At 38.5% G+C, this 18,470-nt stretch overlaps 1 protein-coding gene and 1 pseudogene across 11 annotated transcripts in view; one reads left to right on the top strand and one right to left on the bottom strand.

The window, feature by feature from the left end:
- Positions 1-18,470, bottom strand: part of COP1 (COP1 E3 ubiquitin ligase) — a 209,809-nt gene that overhangs the window by 155,113 nt on the left and 36,226 nt on the right. For 7 of the 11 annotated variants that reach the window (XR_011390253.2, XM_051856982.3, XM_051856981.3 and 4 more), the window contains 2 exons: positions 16,744-16,820; positions 15,959-16,078 (listed from right to left, as the gene is read on the bottom strand). Coding sequence is in view for 8 of the 11 variants with exons in the window: in XM_051856982.3 (XP_051712942.1) it covers positions 15,959-16,078; positions 16,744-16,820 (197 nt within the window). In the remaining 3 variants the exon portion in view is untranslated. Of the gene's footprint in view, positions 1-15,958; positions 16,079-16,743; positions 16,821-18,470 lie in introns of those variants that run through there. The other 4 variants (XM_051856979.3, XM_089299437.1, XM_089299441.1 and 1 more) reach the window with 3 other exon arrangements.
- LOC127493527 (non-histone chromosomal protein HMG-17 pseudogene) lies at positions 6,158-6,685 on the top strand (annotated as a pseudogene).

An 18,470-nucleotide genomic window follows, 5' to 3' on the forward strand; every position in this document is an offset into this window, starting at 1 on the left:
TTGAATTTTCTGAAAAACATCTCAATTTAAGGCTAATATGAGAATGTTAGCCATAGGAGTGCTTAATGATTTTCAGGGTCTGCAGCTGGGAGCTTTGCCTGTGAGTTCTTGCAAGAGCTCTCAGAACAGAGGCCATTGAGATATTAACTACATAGTGACAATCCTGCTATGAGTTAAACCTCACAGAGGAAATGCAAGGTAAATATTGGAATCCAAGAGATACTGGGACCCAATGAATCTACAACAAAGGCTAGTAGGGATGGGACTTGGTTACAGTTTATAAGATTTCTTCCCTAATGATTTTTCTACTTCTTTGCATGTGTTGTAATACAGAAAGTAAAACTAGCTAATATATTCTTCCTGATTAGTCTTGTTTTTTCCTTTGTCAGGCAGCAAGGATGAGAGACTGATCTCTTTGGTTTAAATCAGGAATGTAGCTGAGTTGAGTCAGTTGACAGCTGAGTTAGTTTCAGTTCACTGACTTTGAAGAATAGCATGTCTTTTAATTTGTCCCCCCTCCCTTTAGTTGTTACTGCAGGAGAATCCTTTTATATTTTATTCTAAAGAAGATAATCACTATTTTTTTGAACTTAAATATTTTATGTTGTAAAAGTGTAGCTCTGTGATCCAGCTTTTCAAATTTTAGTTACTTATTCTGTGAACTATATTATCACTCTTTTTTTTTTTTAATTTAAGATACACAAATTTCACGTATTTCATGTATACAGATTTAGGAACACAGTAATATATACCACCCTACCTTCTCTCCCACCCACACTCCCACCCTCACTCTATATTCTTCTTCTGTTCTGAAGCACATGTGCTTTAAAATTATTGAGGGTTTAAATGTCCTTTACTATATTAATTGGGAGGTTCATGTCTTCCTTCAATTCAAAAATTTTCTGGGGGCTCCAAGATGGCGGAATAAGGAGGGAACTCACTGATAGTCCGGGAAAAGAGAGTTTAATAAAAGTGGAGATAGTGAAGTTTCAGGGAAGAATTAAGGAAAAAACTGCAAAGGAAACTCTTCCAGAATTAGAGGGACACGGTGGATCTACGTGGAGGAGACGGGTGCCCACGGCTCGGGAACCCAGCCACCGAGAGTCTCCTCCACACCAGCGCTGGAAAGAGAGGTGAAGTGAAACCACAGTAGCCCAAGGCCCTGGCGGAAAAGCGGCAGGAAGAGCCTGGAGGGAACAAGGCTTGAAGCCCCCTGGGGGAAAGTACACCAGGCTAACTAGAGGAGAGAAAACAAATAAAAGGGATGTTATGGACACGATTTTCTCTCTACACACACCTTACAAAGGTATGTGAGACAATAGAGCAGCTTCCATTTTGGACATACGTAACAGCTGCACTAGCTCAGGGCTGTGCCTACCCTCAGCCAACCAGAAAAACCTGACTCTGGTTGGGAGTAATAACAGAAGACTAAGACCTAGTGATTGTGTGGAGCTTATGAACCGGGACTGTGGGAAACAAACAAACAAACAAACAAACAACTGAGGGTGTGTGGGAGAACTCACAGTGTGGCTGAGACGTGAGTAGTCTCAGTGGGAGATGCCACAAACTCGGCTGGCCTTGGTTACCTGGTGAGACATCGCAGGGGAATCTGAGCTTACACTGAAGACTGCATAGACCCTTTGTGTGGTCCTTGGGACAGAGCAGACGAATATTATACCCACTGGGGCTACCTCGCAGGCACTGATTGCCAAGAAGAGAAGAGGAGAAGAGCTCAGCTGAGCGGAATTACTTCACTTCTGAATAAAAAAAAGAGAGAGAGAGAGAGGACTTACCATGCCTAAACTGGGTGTGTCACCTTTTCACACCCTTAACCCTGAAGAACTGAATAGAGATCTCTGGCCACACCCACCACAAGCCTCTAGAGATTCACCAAAAGCAGACAGTCCACTTGATCTAGAGTCACAGAATAACAAGAAAAAAGTAGGAAAAAAAAGAAGAAACCAAAGAATATTTCCAGAATGCCAAACAACAAACACAAAAACCAAGGAAACAAGAACAAGGAAGACATCATTAAACTCTCAAATGAACATGACACTCCAATACAAGATTATTAAGATAATGAGAAAGAAGAAATGCAAGATAGGGAATTCAAAAAATTTATGATAAGAACATTTAAACGTTATCAAAAACAAATGCATGAACTACAGAAACCCATAAAGGACAGGGCAGCAAATCTCTCTCATGAAAATAAAATATTTTTTTATGAATTATTCATTTATTTGAAAGTCATAGTTACACCGAGAGAGGAGAGGCAGAGAGAAAGAGGTCTTCCATCCGATGGTTCACCTCCCAACTGGCGGCAACGGCTGGAACGTCGCCAATCCGAAGCCAGCAGCCAGGAGCTTCCTCCGGGTCTCCCATGTGGGTGCAGGGGCCCAAGGACTTGGGCCATCATCTACTAATTTCCCAGGACATAGCAGAGAGCTGGATTGGAAGAGGAGCAGCTTGGACTGGAAATGGCACCATATAGGATGCCGGCGCTTCAGGCCAGGGTGATAACCTGCTGAACCACAGTGCTGGCCCCTGAAATCTTGAGGAGGAATCAAAATGAAATGAGGAATTTAGTAGAACATGAAATTAAGATAGTGAAGAAAAATCAAAATGAAGAATTCAATAGAATAAATAAAAAATTTGAGAGCATTACAAACAGAATCAGTGAGGCAGAAGAGAGAATATTGGACTTAGAAGACAGAGAACAGGAAAGGATACAGTCAAACCAAAGAAAAGAGGAGGAAATTAGAAATCTAAAAAATATTGTTGGGAATCTACAGGATACTATTAAAAAACCCAACATCTGGGTTCTAGGAGTTCCTAAAGGCATGGAGAGAGAGAAAGGATTAGAAGGCCTTTTTAGTGAGATACTAGCAGAAAACTTCCCAGGTTTGGAGAAGGAAACAGACATCTAAGTACACGAAGCTCATAGAACCCCTAATAAACATGACCAAAAGAGATCTTCACCACGACACATTGTGATCAAACTCACCACAATGAAACACAAAGAAAAGATTCTAAAATGTACAAGAGAGAAACGTCAGATTACTCTCAGAGGATCTCCAATTAGACTCACTACTGACTTCTCATCAGAAAGCCTACAGGCTAGGAGGGAATGGTGAGATCTAGGCAAATAGTAAGAGAAAAAAACTGCCAGCCCAGAATATTACATCCTGCAAAGCTCTCATTTGTGAATGAAGGTGAAATAAAGACTTTTCATAGCAAACAGAAATTGTAAGAATTTGTCACCATTCGTCCAGTGTTGCAAAAGATGCTTAAAGATGTGTTACACATAGAAACACAGAAACACGGTCATCAATACGAAAGAAGGTAAAGGAAGAAAATCTCTCAGTAAAAGATCACAGGAAGTTCAAAGAATATATTAGAAATATCTTTGGGAAAATGGCAGGGCAAAGTTACTACTTATCAATAGTCACATTGAATGTAAATGGCCCAACTTTCCAGTTAAAAGGCACAGACTGGCTGAATGGATTAAAAAACACAACTTCCTTAAAAAAAAAAAACCATCTATTTGCTGCTTACAAGAAACACATCTTTCCAACAAAGATGCATGCAGACTGAAAGTGAAAGGTTGGAAAAAGATATTCCATGCCAACAGAAACCAAAAAAAAGCTGGCGTAGCCATATTAATATCAGACAAAATAAACTTTAACATAAAAACTGTTAAGAGAGACAAAGAGGGGCACTATATAATTATTAAGGGATTGATTCAATAGGAAGATGGAACTATTATAAACGTATATGCACCTAATTACAGGGCACCAGATTATTTAAAAGATATGTTAAGGAACTTAAAGGGAGACTTAGATTCCAATAGAATAGTACTGGGGAACTTTAATACTTCACTTTCAGCAACAGACAGATCAACCAGACAGAAGATCAACAAAGAAACAGTAGATTTAATTGACACTATAGACCCAATGGATCTAACAGATATCTACAGAACTTTTCATCCTACACTTAAAGAATTTAGATTCTTCTCAGCAGTAGATGGAACCTACTCTAGGATTGACCACATACTAGGCCATAAAGCAAGTCTCAGCAAATTCAAAAGAATCAGAATCATACCATGCAGCTTCTTAGACCACAGTGGAATGAAGCTGGAAATTAGCAACTCAGGAATCCCTAGAGTATATGCAAACACATGGGGACTGGTCATTTGCAACAAAATGGAGGAATCTGGAAAACATCATGATGAGTGAAATCAGCCTGTTCCAAAGGGACAAATATCGTATGTTCTCCCTGATCGATGACAACTAACTGAGCACCTAAAAGGAAACCTGTTGAAGTGAAATGGACACCATGATAAACAATGTCTTGATCAACCCTTGTCCTGACTGATGAGGAAGAATTTACTATTTTATTCCTTTTAGTATTTTTTTGTTCTACTTGAAACCATTGGTTGAACTCTTTAATTAACACGTAATTATTCTTAGGCATCTAAATTTAACTGAAAAGTGATCCCTGTTAAATATAAGAGTGGGAATAAGAGAGGGAAGAGATCACAGTTTGGCACATGCTCACTCGGACTTACCCCTAATAGTAGAGCTGGAAATGTGCCAGGCGATTCCAATTCAATCTCATTAGGGTGGCATGTACCAATGCCATCTTACTTGTTAAAGTGATCAGTTTAAGTTCACAATTGATCAAAAAGGTAAAATTAAGTGTCAAAGGGATTACATAAATAAGACTAGTGTCTGCAAATAATTGATAGAATTAAAAAGGAGAGAATGATCCTACATGGGAAGCAGGATATACAGCAGACTTATAGAATGGCAAATGCCCTAAACAGCACTCTGGCCTCCGAATCAGCCCTTAAGGTATTTGGATCTGGCTAAAAAGTCCAGGAGAGCATTTCAGGCATGGAAAACCAAGGCACTATGGGGAAAAAAAAAAAAAAAAGACTTAAATGAAAGATCTCTGTGAGTGAGATCTCAGCAGAAAGAACCTTGGCAGCTCATGACAAGACCTTGGGTGATCACTGACGTCATAAATAAGAGTGTCAATTGTTAAATCAACAACGGGAGTCACTGTGCACCTACTCCCCATGTAGGACCTCTGTTCTTAATGTGTTGTACTATGCGAATTAACGGTAAAACTACTACTCAAACAGTACTTTATACTTTGTGTGTCTGTGTGGGTCCAGTCTGTTGCAATCTTTACTTAGCACATGCTAAGCTTATCTTCTGTATATAGATACTTGAAAATGAATCTTGATGAAGAATGGGATGGGAGAGGGAGTGGGAGATGGGATGGTTGTGGGTGGGAGGGAGGTTATGGGGATAAAAGCTGCCATAATTTAAAAGAACAGGTCTTCAAAGAAGGAGGTACCTTTCTCTGAAGGGAGGAGAGAACCTCCACTTTGACTATGACCTTGTCTAAACAAGATAAGAGTCGGAGAACTCAAGGGGCTTCCATAGCCTTGGAAACTCATGACTGGAGCATAGGGAGATTACTGATGCCATAGACAGGAGTGTCAATTGGTAAAGTCAACAACAGGAGTCACGGTGCACTTACTCCTCATGTAGGATCTCTGTCCTTAATGTGCTGTGCATTGAGATTTAATGCTATAACGAGTACTCAAATAATATATTTCACTTTGTGTTTCTATGGGGGTGCAAACTGTTGAAATCTTTACTTAATGCATACTAAACTGATCCTCTGTAAAAAAAAAAAAAAAAAAAGAAAAGAAAAGAAAAGAAACTATCAACTCCCAACTTGACTCTCACTGGGATTAAACATGACAATAGGTCTGATCTGATTTCATCATCATTAAAAAAAATCATCTATTATTTTTCACTTTATGTTTCTGTGTGGGAGCAAACTGTTGAAATCCTTACTTAATGTATACTAAGCTGATCTTCTGTATATTAAGATAATCGAAAATGAATCTTGATGTGAATGGAAGGGGAGAGGGAGTGGGAAAGGGGAGGGTTGTGGGTGGGAGGGACGGTATGGGGGGGAAGCCATAGTAATCCACTATTCGTACTTTGGAAACGTATATTCATTAAATAAAAGTTAAAAAAAAAAAGTTGTATTTTGGAAATTTATATTTATTAAATAAATAATAATAAATAATTTATTAAATAAAAGTTGAAAAAAAAAATGAAGAGTCAACCACTAAACTAATCTGGAAGTATCTTTCAAATACAAATGCAAGGAAAGAAGGGGTGAGAATTGCCTCTGGACTGGCCAAAACCTGTGAACCACTGCCTACCCGCACCTAAGCCCTACTGCTGCCCCCACCATGCTCAAAAGAAAGGCTGAAGGGGAGGCTAAAGGAGATAAGGCCAAGTTGAAGGATGAATCACAGAAAAGATCTGCAAGGCTGTCTACTAAACCAGCTCCCTTCCTCACAGCCAGAACCCAAGCCTAATAAAGGCCTCTTCAAAAAGGGAGAAGAGGAGCCCAAACGGAAAAAGAGAAAAGCGGCAAATATGGAACTAACCCTACCGAAAATGGAAATGTCAAAACAGACCAGGAACAGAAAGCTGAAGGTGCTGCAGATGCCAAGTAAAGCATGTGCATTTTTGAAAACTGTGTACTTCCAGGGATTGTACCATTTGAAATACTATTTTTAATAAAGTTTTAAAAAAATGCAAGCTTGTGTTTTACTTCTTTTTAAGCTATTTTTTAAGCACACAGAACACTTCACTGTTGCTCCTGAAGAAGCCGCACAAGTCAGTAACAGAATGTCTCTGAAGCTGGATTGATATGGGGGAAACACTTTTCTCCTCTAGTTTTGAGAGACTTCCTCTCGGCTCCCACGAGGAGGGATTCCCTAACATTGACACAAAATCTTGTGGCATGGAAAAACTAAATTCAATTTTATGTCTTCTTCCTCCTCCCTGTCCACCTTTAATATAGACTTAAACCCAGAGACCTGTTGGGACTTCACACTATAATTTTTTTTACCAGCACAACAGGCAATCTGGACTTAACAGTGACACTATGGAGATGGTGTCCCTCAAAAAGACTACGGTTCCGTTTCTACATTATGGATTCTCAAATTGATAATTCTGTCATTTTCATTTTATATCCTGAATGGTCAGGGTCAACCTGTGAAAAGTTGTTAAGTGACATGCTAAATGTGAAATGTCAACTCCCAGTCTGAACTTTCCCTAATCAGAGAATCAAATCAAGACTTCACTGGGTTTCATAGTGGTTTCTGATTTTAGTAGTCCATTGAAGAAGAGAGTTTGAATGTTGTTGTATACTGTTAATGACTGTCTGATCATGTCCTGCCTGAAATACTACAATTGTTTATGAAAAGAATCTCTAATAAATCTGGATACACTTTGGCTTTGGGGGGGAAAAAGTTGGGGCAGATACTGGGATGTAGCAGGTTAAGGCGCTGCATGGAATACCCACAGTCTACTTTGCAGTTCTTGGATTGATTCCCACCTCTGCTTCTGTTCCAATTTCCTGTTAATATGCATCCTAGGAAGCAGCAGACAATCAATCAAGTACTTGGGTTCCTGCCATCAAAGCAGGAGAACCAGATGGACTTCCTAGCTCCTGACTTTCTCACTTGGCCCAGCTCTGGCTTTTGTGGACATCTGGGGAGTGAAACAGTGAATGGAAGATCTCCCATGCTCCTTTTCTCTGTGTCACTTTGCATTTCAAATTAACAAAAACAAACAAACAAAAAAACCCAGCAAAGATAAACATTTGTATATATCAGACATATAAAATAAACAATGCAATCGGAAGCAAGATGGCAGCTGAGTAAAATGTTATAGCAATCATCTCCCCACAAAGACAGCAATTTCAACAGTTCCATACATGCCAAACTACTTTCACAAGTTTGTATACCTTAAATAAAAGGTTTATGGGTTTAAAAAATTTTAAAAAGAAATTAATAATTAACAAAAGAGCCATGGAAACCAGGGAAGATACCACAGTTTTAGTATGTCTATTTCAGTATGAAAATAGAAAGAAAGTACATTGAAGAAGGTAGGAAGGAAAGGCTTGCCCGAATCACCCTCTCCTAAACCCAGGCAGTATTGCATCAAGAAAAACACCTCCCACGTTGGGGAAGAAAAATGAATTAAGTCCCCAAATCTGGTACCAATCCCACCACAGTGAAATCCACTGCTGGACAAAGCTTCGTGGCCCCTTGCCCCAGGTCAGTAACTGCACACTGAACCTCAAGATCCTCCTTAGCCAGGTGGTCAAGAGACTACCACCACCATCCCTCCCTCAACCAGAGGCAGACAGCGTGGAGGAAAACTACTCACTGGGAGTGAGGGAGAAAAGTGAGCACAGGACTCGCTTAGGAGTTTGTGCCATCCCAGTACAGCATCAGGCAGAGTCCATGCTTGCAAACAGATTCTTCAGACTTGACTGTCACCAGGCCAACTTCAGTACCAGTGGAGAGACCTGTTTTCAGGTCTCTGTCACCCCTAGCCAGGGCATGGGCCTGATTTACACCTCCAAGTCTGTGGCTATGAGGTTCAGGTGCAACCTAGTATAGTATTTTGCCGGGTAGCCAAAGTGACTTGTTTCAACACCACTCTCCCAATTAGTACAGCAAAAAGAGGAGCAAGATTACTCCCACACAGCAGAGTAAAGCAGAAAAATTAGCAAAGGCGTATCTTAGAACTCATTGCCAAGCTGGTAAAATTAACACAGGGTAGATCCTAATATTTCTTGTCCACAGCCAGTGCCCAAGGAGAGACCTTTCTACAATGCACCAGGTGGAGACCTTTGGTTGCAGTGGTCTTGGGCCAAGAATTTCACTTCAGTATTATGCAGCCCATAGCAGCAGGGGCATTCATCCCGCCCCTGTACTGTGTTGATCTTAGTAGGCTGTGGGCTCCATCTGTCCCAACATCCAGGCATATGTGCCTACAAGAGGGCCACCCCATTCTTCCCTAACCTCAGTCAGCACAACCTGGACAGAATAACTGTTTCCTAAGTGGCAAAAAAGAGATGTGGGCAACAATTCTTGCAGGGGACCCTAACTCCATGATGACTCCCAGAAACGGAGTGCTCACTCAGGTGGCTAACTGAGGGCAAGGCATCTGGGCCCATATGAGCCCCAAATGAAAAAACTGCAAAGACAGACTACCCTTGCAAGGCGTTCACCTATGTCATCCAAACAATCCTGTAGATGTGGGACAAACATGGACTTGGGATGCAATGTAGTGCTAAAATAGTGAAAATCCACCAACAGTGGACTCATGGCAAACATGACTCTAGGGTATCATCTGGTACTGAAATAGCAGAAATGTCCACAGGCTCAGATAAGTGGACTGCTTAGAATTTATGGAAATATAGGCATGAGCAGAGCCAGATTATGAAGACTAGAATAAATACATAATCTTTCAATGTGCAGATGATAGTGTTTGAAAACACCATCAGCAACTCAGAGAAACATGACCTCTCCTAAGGAACAAAATAAGGTGTCTGAAACCAATCAGGTAGGAACTGAAATTTGTAAATTCTCATATGAAGAATTCATTCAGGTCGGTCTTAAGAAAATGCAATAAACTTCAAGAGGACAGAGGGAAATTATCTGATAGTCTAAAAAAGACACAGAAAGAAGGAAGCAATCTTTAAAAAGGAAACAGAAGTCCTGGAACTGAAAAATATACTAAGCAACATGTGATATAAGGCATCAATAAAAAAACAGAGCAAATAGAAGAATTAGGGTGCTAAAAGATAACCTATCTGAAAATACAGGAGTGGAAGGTGGCACCGCGGCTCACTAGGCTAATCCTCCGCCTGTGGCGCCGGCACCCCAGGTTCTAATCCGTCGGGGCACCAGATTCTGCCCCGGTTGCTCCTCTTCCAGTCCAGCTCTCTGCTGTGGCCCGGGAGTACAGTGGAGGATGGCCCAACTCCTTGGGCCCGGCACCCGCTTGGGAGAACAGGAGAAGCACCTGGCTCCTGGCTTCAGATCAGCGCAGCGGCCATTGGGGGTGTGAACCAATGGAAAAAGGAAGACCTTTCTCTCTGTCTCTCCCTCTCTCTCACTGTCCACTCTGCCTGTCAAAAAAAAAAAAAAAAAAAAAAAAAAAAGAAGAAGAAGAAGAAAATACAGGAGTGGAAAAAAATGAAGAGTCAAGAGCAATAAAGAAAGCTTACAGGAACCCAGGGATAAAGAGAGAGCCAACCCCCTAAAAAGAACTACCCAGAAATGAAAAGGGAGACCTTGCAAATGATACCACAGAATACAAAGGATCAATAGAGATCATTACGAGTAAGTATGCTAGCAAATTTGACAACCTAAAAGAAACTAACAAATTCCTGTAAGCACACACACAATCAATATCAGATCATGATTAAATATAGAACCTGAGCAGACCAACAATGAGTAACAATTCTGTATCGCTGATAAAGTCTGCTAGTAAATGAAGGCCCTGGACCAGATGGCTTCACTGCTAATCTACCAAACTCTAAAGACCTAATACCACTCTTCAATGATCCCAAGAAACTGAAAAGGAGAGAATTCTTCCAAATTCATTCTAAAAGCCAGAATATTCCTGAAACCAAAACCAGAAAATAATTCAACCAAAAAAATGTTACAGGCCCATATCTTGATGGACATAGATGAATAATTCTCAACAAAATACTAGCAAACTAAATACAACAGTATAATTAAAGAGATTATTCACTGAGATCAAGTGAGATTTTATCTCTGTGATGCAAGGGTAGCTCAGTATGTGCATATCAATAAACATCAGTATAGAGCATTATGAATAACTATGCTAACATGTTTGACAACCTAGAAGAAATGGAAAAATTCCTGTAAGCATACACATAAGCAATATCAAATGATGATTAAATAGAGAACCCGAACAAACCAATAATAAGTAGAAAGTCAAAAATAGTAAAGTCTCCTAGTAAAGAAAGGCCAACAGAATGAATAACAATATTGTAGTGACCTCAAGATGCACAAAATTTTTTTTGTAAAATTCAATATTCTTTCATGATAAAAAAAATCTGAATAAAGTAAAAGGAATATTTCTAAGTATAATAAAGGACATATATAACAAACCAATAGCTAATATCATACTAAATAGGAAATGCTGAAGGTTTTCTCTGAGAACTGGATGGACAAGGATATCCATTTTCATTCACTATAGTACTAGAAGTCTTACATGACAAAGCAATTAGGCAAGAAAAATAAACAACAGAAAATTGGAAAGGAGGAAGTCAAACCGTCACTGCTCACAGATGATATGATCACTTATATATAGAAAACTTCGAAGACCCCACCAAAAAAGTTATTAGAACCAATAAATGAATTCAGTAAAGTTGCAGGGCAGACAGTCAAGACAGAAAATCAGCAGTGTTGCTATATGCCAACAGTGAATTATCTGAAAAAGAAATCAAGAAGTATCATTTCCAATAGTGATCCACATATTCAGATATCAACAAATAAATATAACAAAAGAGATCTCTACAACAAACACTATAGAACACTGATGAAAGAAACTGTAGAGGGCACTAAGAAATGGAAAGACATCTCAAGTTTGTTCATGGACTAGAAGAATCACTATTATTAAAATTTCATACAAACAAATGTCCACACTAATCAAAGCAAGCTACAGATTCAATGCAATTCCTATCAAAATGCTAATGATATTCTTCACAGAACTAGATAAACATTCCTAAAATTCATATCGGAGCTGAAATAAGTAGCTGAAATAATCTTGAGCAAAAAGAATAAAGCAAGAAGCATTGCACTATATGACTTCAAAAAATACAAGGCTATAGTCATTAAAACAGTGTGGTAATGGATAAAACCAGATCAGAGAAAACACAAACATATACCTAAACTTATCTACAGCCAACTGATCCTCAACAGTCGTTAAATATTCAAACACAGTAAAGGACAGCCTTTTTAGTAAATGATTCAGCAAATTGTATATCTATACACAAAAGACTATAACTAGTTAAATACCACATGATCTCACTCATGTGGGATATAGATATGTGTAGATATATGTGTGTATATTTATATATAAAGCGGATTTTTTCTATTTATCTATCCATCCGTCTATGAAAAGTTGATCTCTTAAGAGCATGCATTTAGCCTAGCAGTTAAGACATTGGTTAAGACACCCAATTTTCCGTATCAGTGTATGTTGGTTTGATACACAGCTCCTGACTTTAGCTTCCTGCTAACACTTATGCTAGCAGACAGTATGATGGCTCAAGTAATTGGGTTCATATCCCCCGATCCTCTGTGGGGTGCCTGAATTGAGTTCCAGGCTCCCGGCTATGGCCGGTCTTAGTCCTAGACAATATGAATAGTTGGGGAGTTGAACTAATGGATGTGATATCTCTCTTTAATATATTTTTTTTAAGTTGATCCTATAGAAGTCAAGAACAAGAAGCAGAGAGGGAAGGAAAAAGCCTGATTACTGTGTACTAAGTTATAGTTAGGAGAAGGAAGTTCTGGTGTTATCTTGCAGAGCAGGATGACTACAGATAAAGATAATATAATGTATATACACTTTTTTTCAAGCTGGAAGAAAGGCTTTTGAATGTATTTACCATATGGAAATGATAAATGTTTTAGAAAATGGTAAGTTTATATTGATTTGAAGGCTACTTAAGGAATATATATACTGAAATATCGAGATATTCCACATACTAATTTTTCATTTATCAGTTAAAAATTTAAAAAATAAGTCATCACCAGAAAACCTGCACTTAAGATATCTTCAAGCAGAAGAAAAATATCAACAGAAGAAAATCTGAACTATAAAAAATAAAGTTTACGAGAGATAATAAATATTACATAAAGGTCATTTCAAAAGTCCCTATAAAGCATTATTGTTTAAACTACAATTAATAATTATGCACTATGAAGTTCAGAACATTTGTATAAGTGAAATGTACTCAAAAATAGTACAATGCCCAGGAGAGAAAAATTAACATTTACTATTAGAAGTTTCCTAATAAGATAGATTTGGTAGTATATTATTTGAAGACAGAATGTAGCAACAATTAAAAACTCAAAAGCAATCACTAAAATAAAAATTTAGGCTGATAAGCCAACAAAGTAAATAAACTGGAATTATATAAAATCATGTAAATTATGTTCTCCAACTACTGTCCAATTCAACTAGAAGTCAATTACCAAAATAAACGTTTGATAAGGTAGTAACAGCCACCAGGCAAACACAGAAACACATACTTTGAAATAAGTAACAAAAATATGATACAATAGGAAAAAAAACAGGATATGAATAGGTAATTTATCAAAAAATAACCCAAGACAGCTAAACAACTGAAATTCTTGGTTTTGCTAATAATCAAAGAAATATTAAACACACACACACACACACAAAACAGCACTGCATACCTATGAGACTGGTAGACACGAAAAAGGAGAAAATACTAACTGATTAGATTGTGTAAACCCACAGAAGTTGTAAGTATCTAACAAAAGAAGCAATCTGTCAACAGCTAGTATTTAATCAGGTCACCCTGTGGCCAACAATTCCACTCCTAATAGGAGAGAAGGGGCTCTGCAAAAAGTTTGTGAAAAATTCAGTGAAAGATTAAATGCATTTTCAATCAACATGACCACCTGTCATGCATATGTAACCACAAGGAACACTTCAAAAAGTCAGTGAAAATGGAATTAGAAAGTAAATTTGCTTTCTGTTAAAAGAAACCACTGAAATCTATGCACAGTATTTGTTTCTCATGAACTTTCTGAAGATCCTCCAATTTTGCATACTAAGAAACTATCGACTAACATGTAATCTTAACCTCTTTATGGGGTACAGTGAAATATTTCAGCACACATATACAGCATAAATCCATCAAACCAGGCAACTAGTTTTTCCATTGCTTATAATTTTTTGTGTTTGTGCCTCTCTTCCAGTTCTGCATACAGCATACAAACTACGGTTACCCCACTATGCTGTGGAATACTGTCAGCTGCTACTTCTGTATCTCACTTCTCTCTTCTATCCCTACCTCTTCCTTTTTTGTCAGTTTCATAGTTTCAAAATTGAGTAAAGTAACCTGTTTATCATAAAGCCTCTAGGGGCTGGCCTTGTGGCACAGTGGGTTAAGTCATCGCCTGCAATGCCAGCATCCCTTATGGGCGCTAGTTTCAGTCCTGATTGCTCCACTTCTAATTCAGCTTCCTGTTAATAAGCATGGGAAAGCAACCTAAGATGGCTCAAGTGCTTGGGCCCATGCACGCATGTTGGAGACCTAGACCGAGTTCCAGATTCCTGACTTCAGCCTGGCCCAGACCCAGCAGTTGCAGTCATTTTGGGAGTGAACCAGTGGTAGAAGATTCTCTCTCTCTAATTCTGATTTTCAGATAAAATTAAAAATGCACATATATATCACATCTCAGTATATGAACATATTAGTTGACTTGGTTTAACTCTATATCCACAAACACATATACACAGCAGAACCCTGTGTTGTTCACAGGCTCAGACAACACCTGCCACACAGCAGATGATAGGAGAAAATCAATGGGAGAATGAGGCCACAACTGTGGCATAGCAGGTAAAAGCCACTGGAAGCACTGCTGGCATCAGGTTCCTGTCTTGGCTGTTCCACTTCTGATCCAGCTCCTGCTGGTGGCCTTAAAGGCAGCAGAAGAGAGCCCTCCCATGTGGGAGACCCAAATGAAACTCTTAGCTCCTGGCTTTGGCCTGACCCAATTCTGGCTGTTGGCAGCTATATGGGAAGTGTCTCTACATTCTCTAACTCTTGACTTTCAAATAAATAAAAAAATATATTAAAAAAAAAGCCACTAGGAGAAATTCCTCCAAATTCACTACCCAAAAAGACACACCATTAGAGACACTCATTCTAGATGCTTCAACCTCTCACAGTCCTTTCTCCCAATAGAATATTGTACTGTATTCAGTGAGATGCAGATCCAGGCTAAGTTAATGATATTCTGTAAATTAACATTCTTCTTAAAGATTTATTTTTTATTTTAAGGGCAAATTTACAGAAACAGAAGGACAGACTGAGAGAGAGACCTTCCATCTGATGGTTCACTCCCCAAATGGCCTCAATGGGCAGAACTTTCATCAGAAAAAATAAATACAAATGAAGAGATCCAGATGACCACCTCATCTATCATGTGATAAAAAAAATTCTATGATAGGAGAAAAATCAGAGCTGTCCCAACAGGCAGAAAGGGGCACAAAACAAAGAGTTTCAACAATATTCAAGTTCCTGATCCCGTCTGCTTCTCCTCCAGAGAAGCCAAAGTTCTAATCTTCTCAAAGTATTATTGTTCAGCTCTTCCTTTTTGTGTATGTGAGCTACTCACTTCTTTCCTTTCTCAACAAATACTCCCTTTCTGTTTAAGCTAGGTCTGGGTGTATACTGCTTATGCTAAGGTATATATTGCTTATTAACAGATCAGTCAATTCCTAATACATTCACTTTCAATTTCACATTTTCTATTTTTTACATTTACATGACAAAATGCAATTTTACATCTATTTTCATTTCATTAAATGAAATAGGATATAGTTACCTAGAAACATCTCTGTAAGTGCTTAGATAATTCACAGACCACTGATGTGATGCAAAGATTTTATAAACTTAAAGATAATCTCCCCCAAACCTTATACGTGAAGAGAGGCTGACATGGCAACAAAGATTTACTCACTAGAAGAAAAATGACCAATATAACAGCTATTAAAATTAAAATTTACTTTCTCATGATATTTAACACTCAGTTTTTGCTAATGCAAACTGATCACTGCAAATGTTATATGTAAGGAATTTGTTCTTTCCTTAACTTGAAATGGGAGACTCTGTTTGAAGCAGTATTTTGCAGATGCTCCTAGCCAAGTAAAATGGATAGATCAGTCACATTACCATATTACTTTTAAACATTTCTAGATCTTTTATACTGCAATAAGCATCACCATTTAAAACAAAATTATTTTTAAATTCGGCTACCACTTACTGCTTCCAACTGTTTCTTTTTTTGTGCTAATAACTCCAACATGAGGTTGACATTGGCCAAATCAAGGTTATCTTGGTCAGTTCCCAACAAATCTTGAAATATTTGCCACCTGTGGCCATTCTAAAAATAAAAACAAAAAAAGAAGGAACACGTAACTTCCTAAGGTTATTTTAAAGATAACACAAATGTTAAATTGCTACTCTACTTTCTAACACGCTTATTACAAATGTATCAAACAAATTCTTACTTCTCTTTCCCAATTATTGATTCCCACTGCCATCTAATTATAATTTAAATACTATTTTTCCCCTACATTAGCCTAGACAACAGTTTGAAAGACATGTAAATGACAGATGTTAAGCTAAAATCTCTGACGGTGTAATTTCCCTTCAAAATAAGTGACTGGATCTTCTTTGGTCATATTTTCAACTTTGCCTTTGCAGGTATTAATGTAAGCTCACTTATCTCAGTAATTTGGGTCTACTCCTTTTATACTGAAAATCTAGCAACAATTGTTTCAAAGTATCTCTCCTGTATTTATTTCTCTTGCTGTATAATGCTTCAAATATCAGGCCAACTCTGTCTCATGACAAAGGTCTACTTTACTCTATCAAAGTAACATAGACAATGCAGTTAAGAAAGTTATGTTTTTGAACAGAAAATCCTAAACAAATGTCTTTTATGAAAATTCAATCATATACTAAAATTTAACATCTAATTGATATTAAAGCAATATAAAAACAAAATAAAATATATTAAAAATAGTAATAAGAGTTGAAACATACGGTACTACTCACTGAGTGGTCCAATTTGAACCTCTTTTCCTCAAATCTTTGCTTCTGTTTCAGAATGAGCTCATTCACTGAAAAGAGACAAAATAAAAGATATATAACTTATGTTTTTGCCAAATATGTCAGCTAATGATTCTGCTCAGGTGGATTCTATTTTAACTATACAATTCCCAAATTAAAACATAAAAGGCTTTATTTCAAATGAGAAAGTTATAGTACAGCTGCTGTAAGCACAACGACTATTAAATGAGAATTCTTTTGAATATACAGTTTCTCTCACAAGCCTTTCAGGGATGACACTTGGTACTTGAGACAGACAACTGTTCACTGCATGAGACTACCCAATGAACCACACAGTAACAGGTATGGCTATAAGCTCTAAAAATTTTTGTTTTTAACTTTTCTATAAATACCACTGATGACCTATCATTTATCTATCCAAAAACCACCTTACTCTTTTCCTTGATAACACGATTTTTTTCTGTTAGACTGCCATACAACTTTGAGAGAGACTAAATCCGTCCCAGCTCCACTATATGATTCTTGACTAACCCAAACCAACCTATTCTTTCATATCCTTAACAGAGACTGATGCGGGGAAGTATAAGACCAAGAGGTAGGTTGTCTTTCAAAAAGATAAGGATAAGGGAAATAAATATTTTCCCTTTCTAAAGGAGTGATATCCAGAACTGCCTAGAACCACCTTACTTATTTTAAGATTGATTTATTTGGGACGGCGCCGCGGCTCACTAGGCTAATCCTCTGCCTTCGGCGCCAGCACACTGGGTTCTAGTCTCGGTCGGGGCACCGGATTCTGTCCCAGTTGCCCCTCTTCCAGGCCACCTCTCTGCTGTAGCCCAGGAAGGCAGTGGAGGATGGCCCAAGTCCTTGGGCCCTGCACCCGCATGGAAGACCAGGAGAAGCACCTGGCTCCTGCCATCGGATCAGCGTGGTGCTCCGGCCGCAGCGCAGCAGCCGCAGCGGCCATTGGAGGGTGAATCAACGGCAAAGGAAGACCTTTCTCTCTGTCTCTCTCTCACTGTCCACTCTGCCTGTCCAAAAAAAAAAAAAAGGCAGTGAGCAGAGGCAGCACTGTGGCAGTGTGTTAATCTGTCACCTCAGTGCTGGCACCCAATATGGATGATGGTTCAAGTCCTGGCCACTCCAATTGTAATCCAGTTACAATTGGATTAATGCAATTGCTTCCTGTTAATGTACCTGGGAAAGCAGCAGAGGATGGCCCAAGTCCTTGGGACCCCACCCCCTCACTGATGTGGGAGACCCAAAAGAAGCTCCTGGCTACTCAGTTTGGACCAGCCCAGCTCTGGCTGTTCAGCAATTTGGAGAGTAAACCAGTGGATGGAAGATCTTTCTCTCCTTCTGTGTCTCCCTCTCTTGCTCTAACCCTGCCTTTCAAATAAATAAATAAATCTTAAGGGAAAAAAGCAATGAGCATAAGACACCAACTGGCCTACTAATGCATATTTATAATAAATATTTACTCTATTTATATATAGATTAAAGCACTGAATTACTCAATTCCAGTCTTACTCACCAATGTATAGTTCCTGTACATAGTAGGCACCTCGTGTTTGCTGAATGAATTAAAGCTTGATGACATGTTCTTGGATTTCTAATCTGACATGCCACTTTTAGCTAACATTTTCATAATTCTAATCAAGGTAAGCATTAACGTGAAACCACGATCAGTTCTCAGAAAT

Source organism: Oryctolagus cuniculus, chromosome 7, assembly GCF_051225735.1.
Source record: "Oryctolagus cuniculus isolate XC-2025 breed Fujian yellow rabbit chromosome 7, ASM5122573v1, whole genome shotgun sequence".
In the NCBI taxonomy this organism is placed as follows: domain Eukaryota; kingdom Metazoa; phylum Chordata; class Mammalia; order Lagomorpha; family Leporidae; genus Oryctolagus; species Oryctolagus cuniculus.